Raw genomic sequence first — 16,178 nt, forward strand, 5'->3', positions numbered from 1 at the left:
AATTACCTAAAGTAAGGACCAATTAACTGTTAGGATAATATGATGAACATTAATTGACTTCATTGAAAGAGCATGACAGTTTTTTCGTGAACGGCAGGGATCATTGCGGCACCGCACAGAACAGATCTCGAGCCACCTGTATCTAGAAAGTATAATTATATAGATTTACGTGTTTTTGAAGATTTGACAGGCTTGTATTCCCTGTATGCGCAGACTGGGCTGGAAAGTTCTTGACCGAGTGTCTGGTGGAGCCGCCCGCTGACCTGAGTAATCTGGTCCCGGAGCTTCTGGCGAATGTGAGTCGTTCTTTTTCTTTTTCTATGCATGCATACGTGAAGCTTTTTAAGAGGCTACCTGAGATAGCTGGCAGGAGGAGCGTATGTCGAAACATCAGCAACACAATTGAAGAGCGAGCTTCGTTTACTTTAGAGCAGGTTATGATCTACTTATAGCAACTGCGTAATGGCTGTAAGGGTGCCGATGGCACCTCTACGCTCAAGACTTGATATAATGAACCAGGATGTATAATGAAGTATTGGTTATAACAAAGTAAATTAAAAATAGCTTTGCAATATAGTGTTAGGAATTAACCTTTATATTGAATTTTTTTTATATAAAAACTTACTTTTGTATAAGACGCAAATTTGTTATAACGAGGTTTGAGTGCACTAGCCTGAGAGGTGCACAGTCACATGTGCCGACACATGCATCACGGTACGAATGTAGATGCCATCTTTCGTCTCTGTTTAGTTGGTTCCAGGCCCACTTGAAATGATACCGACTTGTCCAACAATTAGTAACTAACTGCTTGCCAGTTCTCTCTGTAGCTCCAGGCGCAAGAAGACAGTCGAAAGCTCTGTGCTACTTCCTGTTATTTACATTCGCAGAAGGTGCACATCTCTCGCTCCGCAGCAGACACGCTGAGGACACGCCACGGAAAATCTCTGGGCGGTTCCATCCTCGATGTAAGTAGCCTGTTGTAGTCTGAGTGGATTGTGCTGCTTTCTGACTTCTTTTTGCTGTAGATTTAGCTGTGAAGACCTTTTTTCGCTAGCTCAATATTTGTTGTTGTTAGTGGTTCATGAGGAAAAGGAAGAAGCTACCTAATTTCTGTCTGCCTACAGGCGACACGGCGCAGTGCCGCTGCCATTGAATGCAGCTAGCAAGGTTACAAACCTCTAATGCTTGAGCAGCTGGCTCATCTGTAGAATGTATAAGATAAGGCTGCCGGAAGTTTCAGAGTAGCCCTCTCGCTGCGTCTTATGAACGGGCACACTGCCTGCAAACTTGCCAATCTGCACCTCGTCCCTTATTGACGAACGTCTCGATCTTTCAGCAGCAGTCTCCCCAAACAGCGATTTCATAATCCTCTATTAGTTAGTGCGAGATGCACGCTGAGTGTCGGCGGTGTCTCTCGCTGAAAGATCAGTAGAAGACGGTGCGAGCTGCAACTTGCTTGTCTCTGCTGATCGTGCTCTTTCTCTAAACCCCCCCCCCCCCCCCCCCAGATGCTGGACCAGATATCGGCAGAGAAACTGGACGAGTTCAGCGACTCTAGGCTACCTTCACAGGTAACATCGGGCGACACGATTCCCTGTCATAGTGTACCAGTGTTTTGGCCTAACTCAGGTTGGGCAAGTATCTGATTACTGAATTGAATTGCGTGCCTGTAGTTAGATACAACTTCAGAAGTTTGTCACATTTCATTTTCAAAAGCTGTGTGATGTCAGTGCACATCAAAAGAGTACCAGATGGTCAAAATTTCCAGAGCCCTCCACTGTGGCGTCTCTCTTGAATATATCACAGTTTTGGCGTGTAAAAACCTGCACCGATGCCGTGCTCTTGCAGGCTGTTGTCACGAGTCAGACTACCGGTGACCCTGCATTCAAAGAACATTGCCGAGCTCAGGGGTGAGCCTGCATCTACGGAAGGAACAAGGCGCAAACGAGACAAACACGTCCATGTCTCTCCTTGTGTACATCTCGTTTGCATCTTGTTCCCTCTGTAAAACATGCGCCAGCTAGCCCAGCAAAAAGTTCTCCTTGGACTATTTCGTTAGCCGCGGAGGTGATCAACTGCCGTGCTTCATTCGTCGGGGCAGCCTTAAATTTCATCCGACTTCAGACACTCATTGCCAACAATTGCAATGCACTTGTTTGTAAAGCGAGACCGCCTGCATGCAAGCTTCGACCGCAGATTCTTCGAAGCATGTGTGATTCAGCAAAGTTAATGGGGCACTTGTGATGTCAGTTCTCCATCGCCATAGTGTGAGCATGCCTGAATGCTGTTTATGACGCATTTCCGTTATTGATAGGTTTTTGTTTTCGTAACGATCTTCGATTGCATAGTCATAAAAAAACCAGGACAGATACACAACACAGGTGAGAGAGAAGCACACTGCCACAATGCTCTGGGGATGCAGTTCTTTCTACTGCATGTTGTCAACATGTGCTCATTTTTTTTGTTACTTTGTTTTAACAGCAAGCCTAAGTTTTTAATATACACTTAGTTCTTTGATTATACTTTTGTAGGCTTTTGCAAATAGTGAACATTAGTGTCGAAGGGATTTTGGTCAAATAATTTGTAGCAATTTCTAATAGTACGCATCGCATATTATAAAGAAAAAATAGCATATTTGTCATGGGACCTAACCAACCGGCACAGTATTTTTTAAACATTGCAACAAGGCCAGTGCAAATGCCATTCTTTTTTATTCAAAGGACGCGGAAACAGTTTCGAATAGTTGCAGGATTTGACTTTTGGTAGAATGCAAATGATAACCTGTAAAATATGTTATGGTTCAAAATTTACTATACTTAGAGCGTATAAGCTTGTATAACAAGCTTCTGAAATTATAAAGTGATGAATCTGTGTGAGGGTATTGTGTTCATTTAGCTTTGAAGGGACGCTAAAGAGCGAAACGATAGTTTGCATATTAGTAAAGTGCAATTTCACAATCCCGAAAACAGCGCTTTTACCGTCAACACAATGCTTAGTAAACGAGAAAACGCACGAGAAGATAACACGGGTGGCGACACCACCTTGAGATTCCCGCCCCGAACACTGTGACTTAAATCATTTCGAAGGTATCTACTGGGTCCTACGTAGCTTTCAATCGGTAGAGGTGAAGAACATTGTAATCTGTAGATGCCATAGATTTTGGCTTACGAAGTTTCAGAAGATTTCATCGCACCAATGCCTGGAAAATGCCACAAATACATTTTGAAATTTATTACGTCACGAACGGAGATTTTGTCGCGAAGTTTAAAAATTAACTGCGGCCGTGATTTCCACCGCTAATAGCGTACTTATAATAGTGAAACATATGGTATTAGAGTTCTCAGAGGGCAGTTTGCCAATCTAAACTAAGTCATTGTTCCTTTTACGTGTTCCTTTAAAGCAGGGCTTCGCATCAGTGCAGATGTTTTTCTGAATAGGTGTTTTCACAAATTAGCACTTCTTCACTGCAGTGAAGCAGTCTTTACAAAAGGAATAATTTACATTTCGATAAAAGCTTTTTGATGGCTTGGTAACCCTTCACTGCAGTGAAACCACCTTCTAAGGGGGTCGCATGTGGACTTGTATATTTCTATTCTTTTGTTCCAAATACTTTAAAATTTTCAATGTCATAAATTCGAATTGAATTCGAATACTGTAGCATTCGTTTTAATATTTGCACAGGCCTACAGTTTTGTGTTGAGTGTAGCACTTTGCTGTACTAAATCTGTACAGTTGCAATATTATTACTGATATGAAGCAAGGAACTACAGATGCCAAATCTTCAGCATGGTCAACGGTCGCATACTTATTCAGCAGTCTCTGTTGTACCTTTCGACCACCTTCCTCCAGTCACTTACCTGCACTCTCTCGTTTTCTTCCAGAATGACATGGGCATTGAGGAGTTGGAGGCCCATCTGTTGGAGTTGCAGGTGTGTTGTCAAGTGAAGTTTCTGAATTTTCCTTGCATGCATGATAGCATCGCCAGTGAAATTCACCACTTTTTGATGTCCTGTGGTTGCGGACCCGTGCCAGTGGCACGCTCGTACAGGAGGATTAAAACTGCAACTCTTGCCGTCTCTCTCTCCTTGTCACAGAGCAAAGGCATGAACACCAGGGGTGCCCTTCGACGTCTCCTTCTGCTCCACTGCCGCTTCAGGGTAAGTTCATTCGCCAACTCGACAGGGGAGAAGGGTTGCTGTCGAGTATAAAAACAAATTTTCAAAGCTGAATTATGTTGGCCATACAAATCTTCTGTATGTAGACATGTCTACATACAGAACTGTGCTCTAATCTGAAGCTCAGTAAATACACTGACGTCTTTAAGTAAATTTTTGCACGAAGCAGCTACTGACATTGACACCAGCGTGTTGTCAGTCCATAGTAACAGTTCTGGCGATTTCACACACATCAGCACGGCTAGCTGCAATAGCATCAGGTGCTGAAATATTCAAAATGGCTGCTTTCGTGTTACCAGCACAGCCACGGAGCGAAGCAGTCATGCGACTGTCACGAGATCTTTTGCGAGCGCATAACGGGAACCTCATGCTACGTTTCGACGATAGGCCCCCCTGTTGGGATGTTATAGCCTTGGTCTTCGGTTTTCTCTGTCCAGACTTCTTTCCTGTTAAGAGTAAGCTGAACGGTTTGAAAACTGAAATAAAGTGAAAGTGTGCCATTACTCAACATGCTCGGGCGTATCAAGCCTGTTCCCTTCCATTTCACAGCCACGGCACACTCAGCCGTAGTAATTGCTCACGCCAATGCACGTACATTAGAGGGAATGTATCAGAGTCCTGTTTAATTTTGTTAGCCACAACGTAAGTCAACACACAACGAAGCTAACGGAGGCATAGCGTAGTAATTAATATAACATTTCCACTTACACTTCTGGTCATGATCCTGACTGTTGCAGTCGCATTTCGATGGAGGCGAAACGCTGGAGGCATGTGTGCTGTGTTACGTCGAGGCACGTTCAAGAACACCAGATGGTTAAAAATTACCGGAGCCCGCCACTTCGTTGTCTCTCCTAATCGATCATGGTTTTGAGACGGGAAAGCCCGGATACTGTTACTACAGTCGAATCTCGATGATTCGAACTCGAAGGTGCCCGAAAATTTGTTCGAATTAAAAGAAGTTCGAATTAATGAAATCTAAACGAACAGAGGGCTCTCCGTGCAGTGGTGCATGGGCATTGAGCTAACACACGGGGGGGGACGTTTCAGAAGACTTACATTTGTTCACAAATCTGAGGACACCCGTTATTGATTGAAGTAATCGGTGACGCGCGTCTGGACACGTTTGGCCTGCAGCAAGTCAATCAATTTCGCACACAGCTTGCAAAGCATTTCTACTTTGGCTTTAGCATTCTCCTGGCAAGAGAAGTTGCGCGCGGAAATGTCCAGCGCCGACACTTTCTAAAGACGACGGCAACTGGGTGGCGGAGCCTCTCCGCTACGCAGCCGCAGCTTGGCCAGCACGTGACGAAAAAGCAGGAGCGTCTCTATGCGGAGAGAAGCGGATCAGCATTCGAGAAAAAAACCAGCACTCCACGGCAGTTTTTTTTTTTTTTTTTTTGCTCTTCTCGTACACGTTGTTGAAAAAAGAAGGGTTACATGCCAGGGACAAGAAAGGGGGAAGCATGGCACCGGCGCGTGAGAGACCCCCCCCCCCCCCTTCTCAAGGCGCAGAGCTGTGCTCCCGCAAGGGACAAGGGCTGCAGAAAATAGTGCCTTTTTCCTTTCCTTCAACCACACATTCATTCAACCCAGCAACAGGCTTCTTTTTTTTTTCTCTCTTCGCGTGCGGCATAGGAAGGAGAAGGGTCTTTACATGGCAGGGACAGAAAAGGGAGAAGCGCGACACGGGCGCGTCGCAGATCGGCATTTGAGAGAGAGCAAACATTCCACCACAGCCTTTTTTTTTTTTTTCCTTTTCATTTCCTTCATGCGTAGCGTTGAGGTGTCGCAGCTGCCGCCACGGAATTGGGCGGGGTGCTGAGAGCATAATCAGAACGCGGTATGTTCGAATTAACCGTCGCATGTGCTTGCGCGTTCGAATTACCAAGAGTTTTCGCCCATAGGAATACACATAGCTTTCACGAAACCTCATCGTGAGTTCGAATTGACTGGACGTTTGAATTAAGCTTGTTCGAATTAATAAGATTTACTGTATAATGTTTCCATTCATGTTGGTGTATTTACTCGAATGTAACGCATACTTCTTTTCCAGATTCTTGGTACCTGAAGTCGACCCTCACATTACAATCAAATACCGAAATTCAAGTTGCCTTAAAAAGTGCAACGATGCGCACAAATCTTTTATCTTTCTTTTAATTTTTTTTCTAGGCGCAATGAAAGTTCGCCCTCCCCCCTTCCCCCCACATTACAATCTTGGTCGCATAGCGTTTGAGCAAATCCAGTATATTCATTACACTACTACTAAAATCTACAAATGATTTCTGCTATGCCTTCCTTGTCTTTATTTTCCGATGGTTTAACTGGTAAAAAACAAGCTTCCTGTTGCTTAGAAAAAAAAGGATTATTTGCAATAGTAAATATCATCCCGTGCGTGGGTTGCTGAGGCAGCACCTCAATCAAAGGCCAGAACAGATTGTCGTCATCTTCTATCTTTTTCCAACACTAACAATGCCTATGCATTATAGTGGCTTGGTGCTACTTCCTTGCAACCACGGAGGAAGAAATATTTAGGAGGTGAAACTCCCATTGAAACGGACGTTCACAGGCGTCTAAATAACTTCACAAATACAAAAAATAACATGCTCCGACAGAGACAGTTCAGTTGGCGGCACCTTGCAACGCAAAGCCTCTACCACGAAAAAAATAAAAGGAAATGGTACTGGCTGAACGCGGCCACGGAGCAAGAAACGGGCACGGCCAAGCACACTCCGCGTCCCCGCTGTAGCCGAACCCGAGCATTGTGCGTGGGCGTTTTTCTCAGAAACTGAAAAGGCGGCAAGTCCCCTTTACGCTGAAAAATGCCGCCACCATGGAGTGGCTCTCCGGCAGTGTGACATTATCTGGTTGCCTCAAGGAGCGGAGTTGCACCTCCTAAACGTTTCTTCCTCTCTGGTTGTAACTGACCCACGTGCCTATAGAACACCGCAAGTCGGTCATCCTTTCTTTTGTGTAGCACGTAGAGCGGGCCCTGTCGGTGGCTGAGCAGCTGCGTCAGGACAACTGCACCTTCACGGGTGCCATGCACGCCCAGCTGCTCGATCTGTTTGTGTCCATTGGCGATCTGGAGCGGGCGCGGGACCACCTGGAGAAGGTGTGGGAGGTGGACCCGTCGTTCCGACTGGACAACTACAAGCTGCTTGGCCTCGCCGCCCTCGAGTCCAGCCGAGGACACACTGACGAGGCCCTGCGCCTGCTGGAGAATGACCAAGGTGGTTGTGGTTATTTGAGGTTATTAAGGATATAAAAAAAAACATCGTCATTTGGCTGATTTTATCGTGGTTGGGAAAGACATTGCACTTAAATGTTCTTTTTTTTTAATTCTTTGTCAATTGTGCTGACCCGCCACGGTGGTCTGGTGGTTATGGGGCTCAACTGCCGACACGAATGTTGCAGGATCAAATCCCGGCCGCAACGGCCACATTTTCAACGAAGGCAAAGATACTGGAGCCCCATGTCCTTAGATTTAGGTGCACTTCAACGAGCCCCAGGTGGTAGAAATTTCTGAAACGTTCCTCTGTAGCGTGCCTCATTACTATACGATGGTTTTTAGTGTGTAAAACTCCTATACGTAAAAAATTACATATTTGGCACTGTTTCGTTGTTTCAAGCAACGAAATTATACTTGACATGACCGCCGAGAAGCAGCGCGCCGAATGACTTGCCGAACACGGTAGTGCCCTTAGGAAAGTGATTACATTGAAAAACTACACTGCGAAACAAAGTTAAAAAGAGATTCATTTATTTCGCAGGAGGTTTAATTCATGTGAACTTCAACATGTGTTGCTCTTTCTTGCCCATTAGTCGACACAACAAGCAAGGGCAGGTTCTGTAGACTGTGGGAATTGAGGCCAGCCCGCTGCCTTTGCGCGGGCTTTGCCGCCTATTTCTGCCGTTCTCATGTCTCGACATGACTCCCCTCCTTCGCTGTCTGCCGCGCTGCGGCAGTGAGATATGACGTTTAACCCCTCTCACCCGGTAGTGGATGTTGACTGTAGCGCTGCTCACGAGGTCTCTCGGGACGTTTCGCGTGCGTGCGTCAGGAAGGAGAGAGATTTCTCCGGGGACGACATGGGGGTAAGCGCGCATTCTCTTTTCCGTCCGTCGGCTCCCATTGTTTGGGGCTCGTTCGGACTTCGCCAACAGCGCCTTGTGCCCGCAGCGAACGCTTAGCCTATGTCTCCCCCAACGCAAGCGCCTTTGCCCCAACGTCTCCCCCAACGCAAGTCTCCCCCAACGCAAGCCAACGCAAGCGCCTTTGCCCTCGCTCGAGCAACTGGGCCTTTGTCCCGGTGTCTCCGTGAATCACTTTTACCACGGAGACTCACTCGCGGCACCCTGTGTAGTACTTCTCGCTCGTGGCTTGAATAAGCCCATTTGCTTTCCCGCCACACCTTTGTAACGAGCTCTGTGCTGCGTTTTTTGTGTTGTCGCAGGCAATAAAGTGTTGTGACCTTGAGCAGTACCGTGTTCTCGCCATGGCGACAGTTAACGCGTGCCCTGCGGCTCGCTAAGACCGGACCCACGCTAGTGTTTGTGCTCCTTCTGGATACGTATACACTCACTACAAGACTAATTTGTACAAAGCGTCTCAAAAGGTTAACAGAAGTCGTCACTATCCCCCACCAGCTGACGCCATTTGGGGCTAGTCGTACGTGAGTAAATGTACTATACTAAGTTACAGCCTGAGAAAAAAATGTCTACTCTGCTCGCAGCCATAGCTTTACATCCCGCATGTTCATTTGCATAAATGTATTGTGTAATAGCACACCCTTCTTTTCGTAACGTCGAGAACTGCTCGGGCGTCTCATATATACACTCGAACCTCATTATAACAAAGTCAGATCTACAACAAAAATACTTTGTTGCATTCGAAAACCTGTTATGAACGATTTTATAACACTACCTATGGCAAAGCTATTGGTCACTTGCATCGTTATAAATAACAATTCGTTTTGTCCGAATTCATTATATCGAGGTTTGAGTCTAGCCTAGGTCAGAAATTATAATGTCCTGATCAATTTTGTTAGGAACGATGACATCACTGCTCATCCATACTTGTGTTATCATGCTATGCATGAGGATTTACATCAGTCAAGAAAAAGTACTTTCAGCTTGAACAGAAACCAGCCTGCAAGGCTGTCTCACAGGTGGAGGAGAGGCGTGGTATGGTTCTGTGTGGGGAGCTGCCGTTTTTTTTTTTTTTTTTTATGATGGAGTATAGACTAGTTGCTGGTAGTGCAAAAAAAATGAAAAAGTGTGCTCTAGGGCATGCCTCGACAGGTTTCCCCCATCATGACAAAATTGCCTCGTTATCTAGGACGCAGTAACGATGGTGACCGCCAGGGACAGCAGCCCGGTCTTGACCGCATAGCCGCACGCCTGCTGACGGCCCTGGCGGACCAGGGCGGTCCAGTGGAGCGTGCCCTGAAGCTGCTGCTGGAGCGATGCTGGGTGAGTCCGTCATCCACCCTGCTGGCGCCACTGGTGCGGGCGCACCTGGTGAAGGAGGACGTGCCGGGGGCCCTGAAGGCTTTTGAGGAGTGTGCCCGCCAGTACAGGCTGACGCCCCTCAAAGGGGAACTGTCGCGGCAGCTCATCAACCAGGGACGCTCGGAGGAGCTGCAGAAAGGCAAGTGCATCGCGGGCTTCGTTTGAACTGCTCTTTATCGGAGACAAGGCACTCTAAAGCTCTTTTTTATTACTCGATCAGTTTTTATGAATTGTGCTGGATTTGTGTATAGTATGCAGTTTTTGAAATATGGAGTATTTTTCGGTGCCCTTTGAGTAGATTTTTCCTAAACTGTGAAAGCTGCATACTATATCAGCATACCACAATAATAAGGAATGTGCGGCACAACAAAAATCGATGGTCTAAACTAGGCTTGTGCGAATAGGGAATATTAGGCTCGAAGCGAATTCGAGGCGAATAGCAATTTTGGTCGAATAATTTTGAATCGGATTCGAATAGTATAAGTAACAGGTCTTATATATAAAGGAAAATGGGTTTACTTGTCATGATGTAGCTAACCTGCACAGGATATATTTTTTAATTGAAACAAGATCTGCGCAAATGCCGTTTTTTTTTGTTCAAAGGAAATGGAAACAACTTTGAATAGTAGCAGGATTTGACTTTTGCTAAAATGCAAATGATAACATGTAAAATATATTGCGTTTTAATATTTACTATACTTAGAGCATATAACCAGTTGGCAAACTTTCAAGCGTCAAAAATGATAAATCAGAGTGAGGGCGATATGTTCATTTAATCAGGTCGCGGGTTCGAATCCTGGCTGCGGCGGCTGCATTTTCGATGGAGGCAGAAATGTTGTAGGCCCGTGTGCAGATTTGGGTGCACGTTAAAGAACTCTAGTAGGTCAAAATTTCCGGGGCCCTCCACTACGGCGTCTCCCATAATCATATGGTGGTTTTGGGACGTTAAACCCCACATATCAATCAATTATGTTCATTTAATCGTAGGTAGGGCTTCGCAGCAATGCAGACTTCAATTAAATAGATGTTTTCACGGTTTAGCATATATTCACTGCAGTGAAAGCACCTTTACAAGAAGTTGCATGCAGATTAATGTTAAAGTGTTTTTACGGCTTAACACTCCTTTACTTCACTGAAGCCACCTTTACGGAAGTTACACGTGGATTAATATGCATCTATTCGCTCATTTCAAATACTTCGAAATTTTCAGTAATTTAAATTAGAATGGATGTGAATTCGAGAACTGTGATATTCGTGCAAATATTCAAAGCATTCGAATATTTGCACAAGCCTAGTTTAAACCCATTGCCATGAAAGTTAGTAGACTGTATATGTGTTACTGACACGCCAGATTGACATCGACTGACTGGCTGATATACTGTAACTGTTCGTCAATTTTTTAAAAATTTTAGTGCTGGTGTTCCCTCTGAGGTCCTTTGACTGCTGGTAAAACACCAGGGAAGTGCTTGCGTAAGCACATTGTTATCAACTTGAGTAGCTTTTCTGACCAAAAGGGTTCAGCCTTGGTCCTGAATGAAACAGCTTCTTTACATCAAAATCATATCACTGACACCTGCCACAATGCCAATGCTTTTTCCTCGAGAGCGAAATGTCAGATTCGGAGCACTGCCCGTCATCAGTAGAGTGCTGCTGCTATATGAGTAAAACTAGCTTGAAAATGTTCTTGCAACGAACTTTGGTGCAATGATTATGATTTGATGGAGTATTTGGTGACATGGATTGAAGCGCTTCCATGGAGGTGCTTTCATGGATTGAAGCGCACCCAGTCATGACGAGACGTCATTGTCGAAACCAACGGAGATGTGCTGTTTTAACATTTCATTGACGAGCAGCACTTGAGGTAATCTTCCGTTGTATCAATAACAGACCCTTTGTTATTCAAGACTGCAATTTCTCAGCAATGCTTGTAACTATACGCAGTTTCCATTATCTATCTTTGTCTTGTATGTGCTTGAATTCTTATACATTTTTAGTTGACTTATGTTGCCTTCCTGATTTGCGCATCTGTTACTTGTTTCTTTATTTTGTCTTTTTTTCTTGTGTGTTATATATGTTGTACCCACCCCCTCTGTAATGCCCTACGGGCCCTGAGGGTATTCTAATAAATAAATAAATAAATCGCTTACGGAGGAAAAAACCACTTGCCATTTCGTGCAAGCGTTGCATGGCCAGCGCAGCGTTATAAAAGCTACGATCCTTAAAATTACTTATGTATGCATTTTTTAGTAAAAATACACAGACATAATATTGATGTGTTGTTATGTTGCCTCAGATATGCGCAATAATTGCTTTTCAATTGAAGATTGCACAAGTATGAACACTGAACCTTGAGCAATATTGGTGGGCGCTGCTGATGGGGTCGGTTGTTTGGAGTATCGTTTGGTCACTTTGGTGCCATTTAGGGCATAAAGTTTCCTGAAATTAACTAGAGGGGACTCTGTCGCTGCGATCCGATCGCAACGATCCCAGCGGCAGAGTCCTGCGATCGATGGGAATGACCGGTAGTTCACACATTTGCCTAGTCTTCGTACTTGCGGCTTCGTTTATTGCAGTGTTTCGGTTTTGTTTTGAAAAAAGATTCAACCCTTTTGAACTTCGTGGCCCAATTTGGAAAGGCAAGTCTTAAAGAATAAGGTAGTGAAGCGCAACCGCTGAACATTTGCTGATTTTTGTTTCGTGAGAAAACAGCTCCAAGCCACACGAACGCACACGGAGCCAAAAGCACTGTATCTATTGCAAGACAATTTTTTCGTTGGCTTCGTTATAACCGATATTTCGTTATATCAGGGTTCATTATGTCGAGGTTTGAGTGTATATGGCACAGTCATTTAGGTAATAGGGCATAATTTGTAGGAAGAAGAGAAATTCACCTATTGGAGACTTGGAGGATGAATAGCGCATTCCGGGGCCTCGTGCTGCGCTATAATATGCGGCTAACATGTTCTCGGGAGCCTGAACTAGCAACAAGTAGCGCTTTCTGGCACTGCTGAAATTGTGTGGCAGAGGGCCCCTTTAATCATTGCCATTTTCACGATTTGCATTTCCTGCAGTGGTGGACATCAGCACCGAGGTGCACGGCGAGGCCAACACACTGTTTGACCTGACCGCCTATTTCCTCGAGTGCGGCCACGTACGCCAGGCGCAGAAAATTCTCGAGGTCAGTTGAACAGTGTTCGTTCGACGATGACGAGGCATGACAATGCACGAGTGTGATGCGCTGTGATGCGTGATGAGTAGGCTTCTGCGAGTATTCGAATGCCGCGAATGTTCGAACAAATATTATGCCATTCAAATTTGCTGAGACTTGAATTTGAATTATTGAAAATTTCGAAGTATTCGAAACGAACAAATGGATTAACCTACACATGACCTTTTTTGAAGGTAGTTTCTCGGCAGTGAAGGGATGCAAAACTGTGAAAACACCCTTTCAAAAGAATTATGTACTGCTGCAAAGCCTCACTTTAAGGTTAAAGAAACGTATTAGCCTCACATCGATTGACACTTTCTTAAGTTTAAAAGTGTGTTATACTGGCTTATATGCTCTAAGTATTGTAAATTTGAAAACGTAACATATTTTTCAGGTTGTCACTCATTTACAAATAAAATAATAAAAAAAGATTGGTGCGGTTAAAGCTCATTTACAGAGAGTCACATCCTGTTAATACACTTAAACCTCGTTATAACAAACCTGGTTATAGCGACATCAGTTGTAACGAAGTAAACCAAAAATAGTCTTGCAATAGCTATAGTGTTAAGAACAAACCTTATATTGAATTTTTGGATAAAACGAACCTATTTTTGTGCAAGATGCAACTTTGTTATAATGAGGTTTGAGTGTATTTCAAGGTAGTTTATTCTACCATAATCGCAGTTCTCTTCGAATTTGCTCCGATCGTAAAATTCACCATTCGCACAGGCCCAGTGATGAGATGTGAGGTTTTGACACCGTTAGGCAATTTTACGTTTCACCATTACTGTTGCTTATCACATTTTTATCCACATTACCTTACTCATTGGAGGACAGCATTGGGGGGTTTAAACGAATAAAAGATATGTATGGTGAGATATTTGGGAAAAGTTCTACGTTTAAATAGGTACGGAAAATGGCACTGAATCACTGAAACTACAAGGCACCATAGTGTGGAAAGAATATGAATTACGCAATGTGGATGCTGTTTTACAGCTACACCATCACGAGTAGTTTCACTTAGTGTGTGTTTGTGTTTGTGCGGTAGCTTATTGGTACAGTGTAAATAAAAAATATTAAAATCAAATATCGAGCAGGGAAGCCAGGATCAAGGGGTGGGATAAGCGGGTTGTCGCTAAGTGCGCGAAACTGAACACCTGTGTCATCACTTGACGCAAGCACTGTTTAAGTATCCCGACGTTGTAATTAGTTATTCGAAGTCACTTTGACATAGTGGAAAAAGTGTGTTGTGTATTGTGAGCATATTGAAAGGTTTTGGGCATTGAACAACACCTTTAGGGCTCAATAGAATAGACCTGACAGAGTCTGACGTACGAACTACACTCAAAACTCGATATAACAAGCCCAGATGTAACGAAATAGTGGTTTTAATGAAGTAAATGAAAAATAGCCTTGCAATAAATATAGTATTAGTAATATACCTTTATTATGAATTTCTGGAAATAACGAACTTATTTCGCCTATGATGCAACTTTGTTGTAATGAGGTTTGAGTGCTCATGTTCAATGGACCTTCAATAAATGGAAATTAGTTAAATGTAACTGCTGCCGAAATCGAACAACTACCTTCAATATGATTGGTTTAGTACTCGTATTCTGCACCCTTGCTCATCGCCAGAGTCCGGTCTAGGTAATTTTAGAAAACTGTAGGGTCAAAGGGGCCTCAAGCCTAAATGATTACCCTGGCAAGCATTAAATTGGTTTAGAGAGTACCAGTAACTGAAACAATGTCTTTATCAGTAATTTTTTCTATGTCCACATCATTTTGCAATGTTGGCGAAACATTGAGTACTTATAATATGTCGCAACTCATATAGGGCGCGACTGCACATGCTGCAAGCTTCCATTTATCTCCCTTGTACATATAAGTCTGTGCATGTTTTTCTGGGCACATACGTCCTGTTCTTGTCGAGGTGCGAAATCCGAAAAATGTTTTCTTCCATTTCGCCTCCCCTGAAATGTAGGAATGCCTGCGTGCCTACGTTTCAGTGCACTGTGAAAAAACTCTGCTGGCTGGAAGTAATCCATAGTCTCCTGCTACGGCAGACCTTATAGTTGCCTGTGCATTTGGTGCATAGAACTTTGGAATTTACTTTTGTCATTTTGCGGGGCCATGATCTTTACGCAGACTCCCGGACTGCGTGCAAGGCATCAGCGGCTCAGCGAGATCTGCGAGAACTTTTTGAGGCGTGGCATGGTGCGTACTTAGAATGACCTTTCAAGGAAATGCTGGTTTTAACGTGGCTTACACCTGCAGGTGACGCAGCTGGAGCAGCTTGTTGCAATCACAAGGAACCTCTTCGACGTCAACAGAGACAGCTTGTACCAGTCCCTGTTCAGGGCATATGGTGAGTTGTTGATTTTCTTATAATGTCGCTCCCCAAATTATAACTCTTGATGATCATGTATAGTAGTCAGTGAAAAATTTTTTACTCACCTTCACGTCTGTTAACAGTTGAACCTTCCTGTAATGAACTTTCATACAGTGAACTCCTCGATGTTACAAAGTTTTACTATGCCCCGCCGTTGCTCCGTAGAAGTCCAAAGCAGGGTGGGGAAATGCTGACTTAACGATTCCTTGAGAGGCAGATGGTTTGAATTGTGCTAACAGATGTGGAACACTAAAACACTGAAACAATAAGTTTTCTTTCAAACTGAGCATTTTCTTGGCTCGAAACAAGCATTTGTTTCGAGCCAAGTTGTATTTTGTCTTTAGTGTCCCTATAAGTCTTTCAGTAATATTTGAAAGGCATGTGGTGCTCGATAGCAGGACGCTGTGGCCGTGTTGAGCTTGTTGAAAGGGGCTGACAAGTAATGCATAGGGTTAAATACATAATTAGAATTGGAATGTGCAGAAAGAAAAGTGGTAAATCGACAGTAGATCCTAATATATTGAATCTGAAGAGGATGGAAAGATAGTCTATATAAACAGGTAATTCAATGTATAAAATACATTTTATGTTGAGAATGTATATTCAAGGGGAATTTACACTTTTGATATACACATTCGTTCATTATAACAAAGCTGTGTCCTACACGAAAATATGCTCGTTATATCCAAAAATTCGTTGTAAAGGTATATTCTTAACACTATATTTATTGCAAGACTAAGTTTGATTCACTTCATTCTAACCAATATTTCATTATATTCGTGTCCATTATATCGAGGTTTGGGTGTATACTATATTCCATTCAGTTCACCCACCTATAGAGAAAATTTTAAGGCTGGCATCTCCTCTTGAATGTGTGGTGTGTGTGACTCGG

General features: G+C 43.8%; 1 protein-coding gene across 2 annotated transcripts in view; it reads left to right on the forward strand.

Moving 5' to 3' along the window:
* The window catches only part of LOC119168273 (leucine-rich PPR motif-containing protein, mitochondrial), a 57,899-nt gene that overhangs the window by 27,630 nt on the left and 14,091 nt on the right, over positions 1 to 16,178 (forward strand). The window contains exons 15-24 of one of the 2 annotated variants that reach the window (XM_075867187.1): positions 214 to 296; positions 888 to 965; positions 1,509 to 1,571; positions 3,882 to 3,929; positions 4,095 to 4,157; positions 7,150 to 7,408; positions 9,514 to 9,825; positions 12,758 to 12,864; positions 15,043 to 15,111; positions 15,172 to 15,262. In XM_075867187.1, coding sequence (XP_075723302.1) covers positions 214 to 296; positions 888 to 965; positions 1,509 to 1,571; positions 3,882 to 3,929; positions 4,095 to 4,157; positions 7,150 to 7,408; positions 9,514 to 9,825; positions 12,758 to 12,864; positions 15,043 to 15,111; positions 15,172 to 15,262 — 1,173 coding nt within the window. The remainder of the gene's footprint in view (positions 1 to 213; positions 297 to 887; positions 966 to 1,508; positions 1,572 to 3,881; positions 3,930 to 4,094; positions 4,158 to 7,149; positions 7,409 to 9,513; positions 9,826 to 12,757; positions 12,865 to 15,042; positions 15,112 to 15,171; positions 15,263 to 16,178) is intronic. The other variant, XM_075867188.1, reaches the window with a different exon arrangement.

The sequence above is a fragment of the Rhipicephalus microplus genome, chromosome 6 (assembly GCF_043290135.1).
Source record: "Rhipicephalus microplus isolate Deutch F79 chromosome 6, USDA_Rmic, whole genome shotgun sequence".
Lineage (NCBI taxonomy): Eukaryota > Metazoa > Arthropoda > Arachnida > Ixodida > Ixodidae > Rhipicephalus > Rhipicephalus microplus.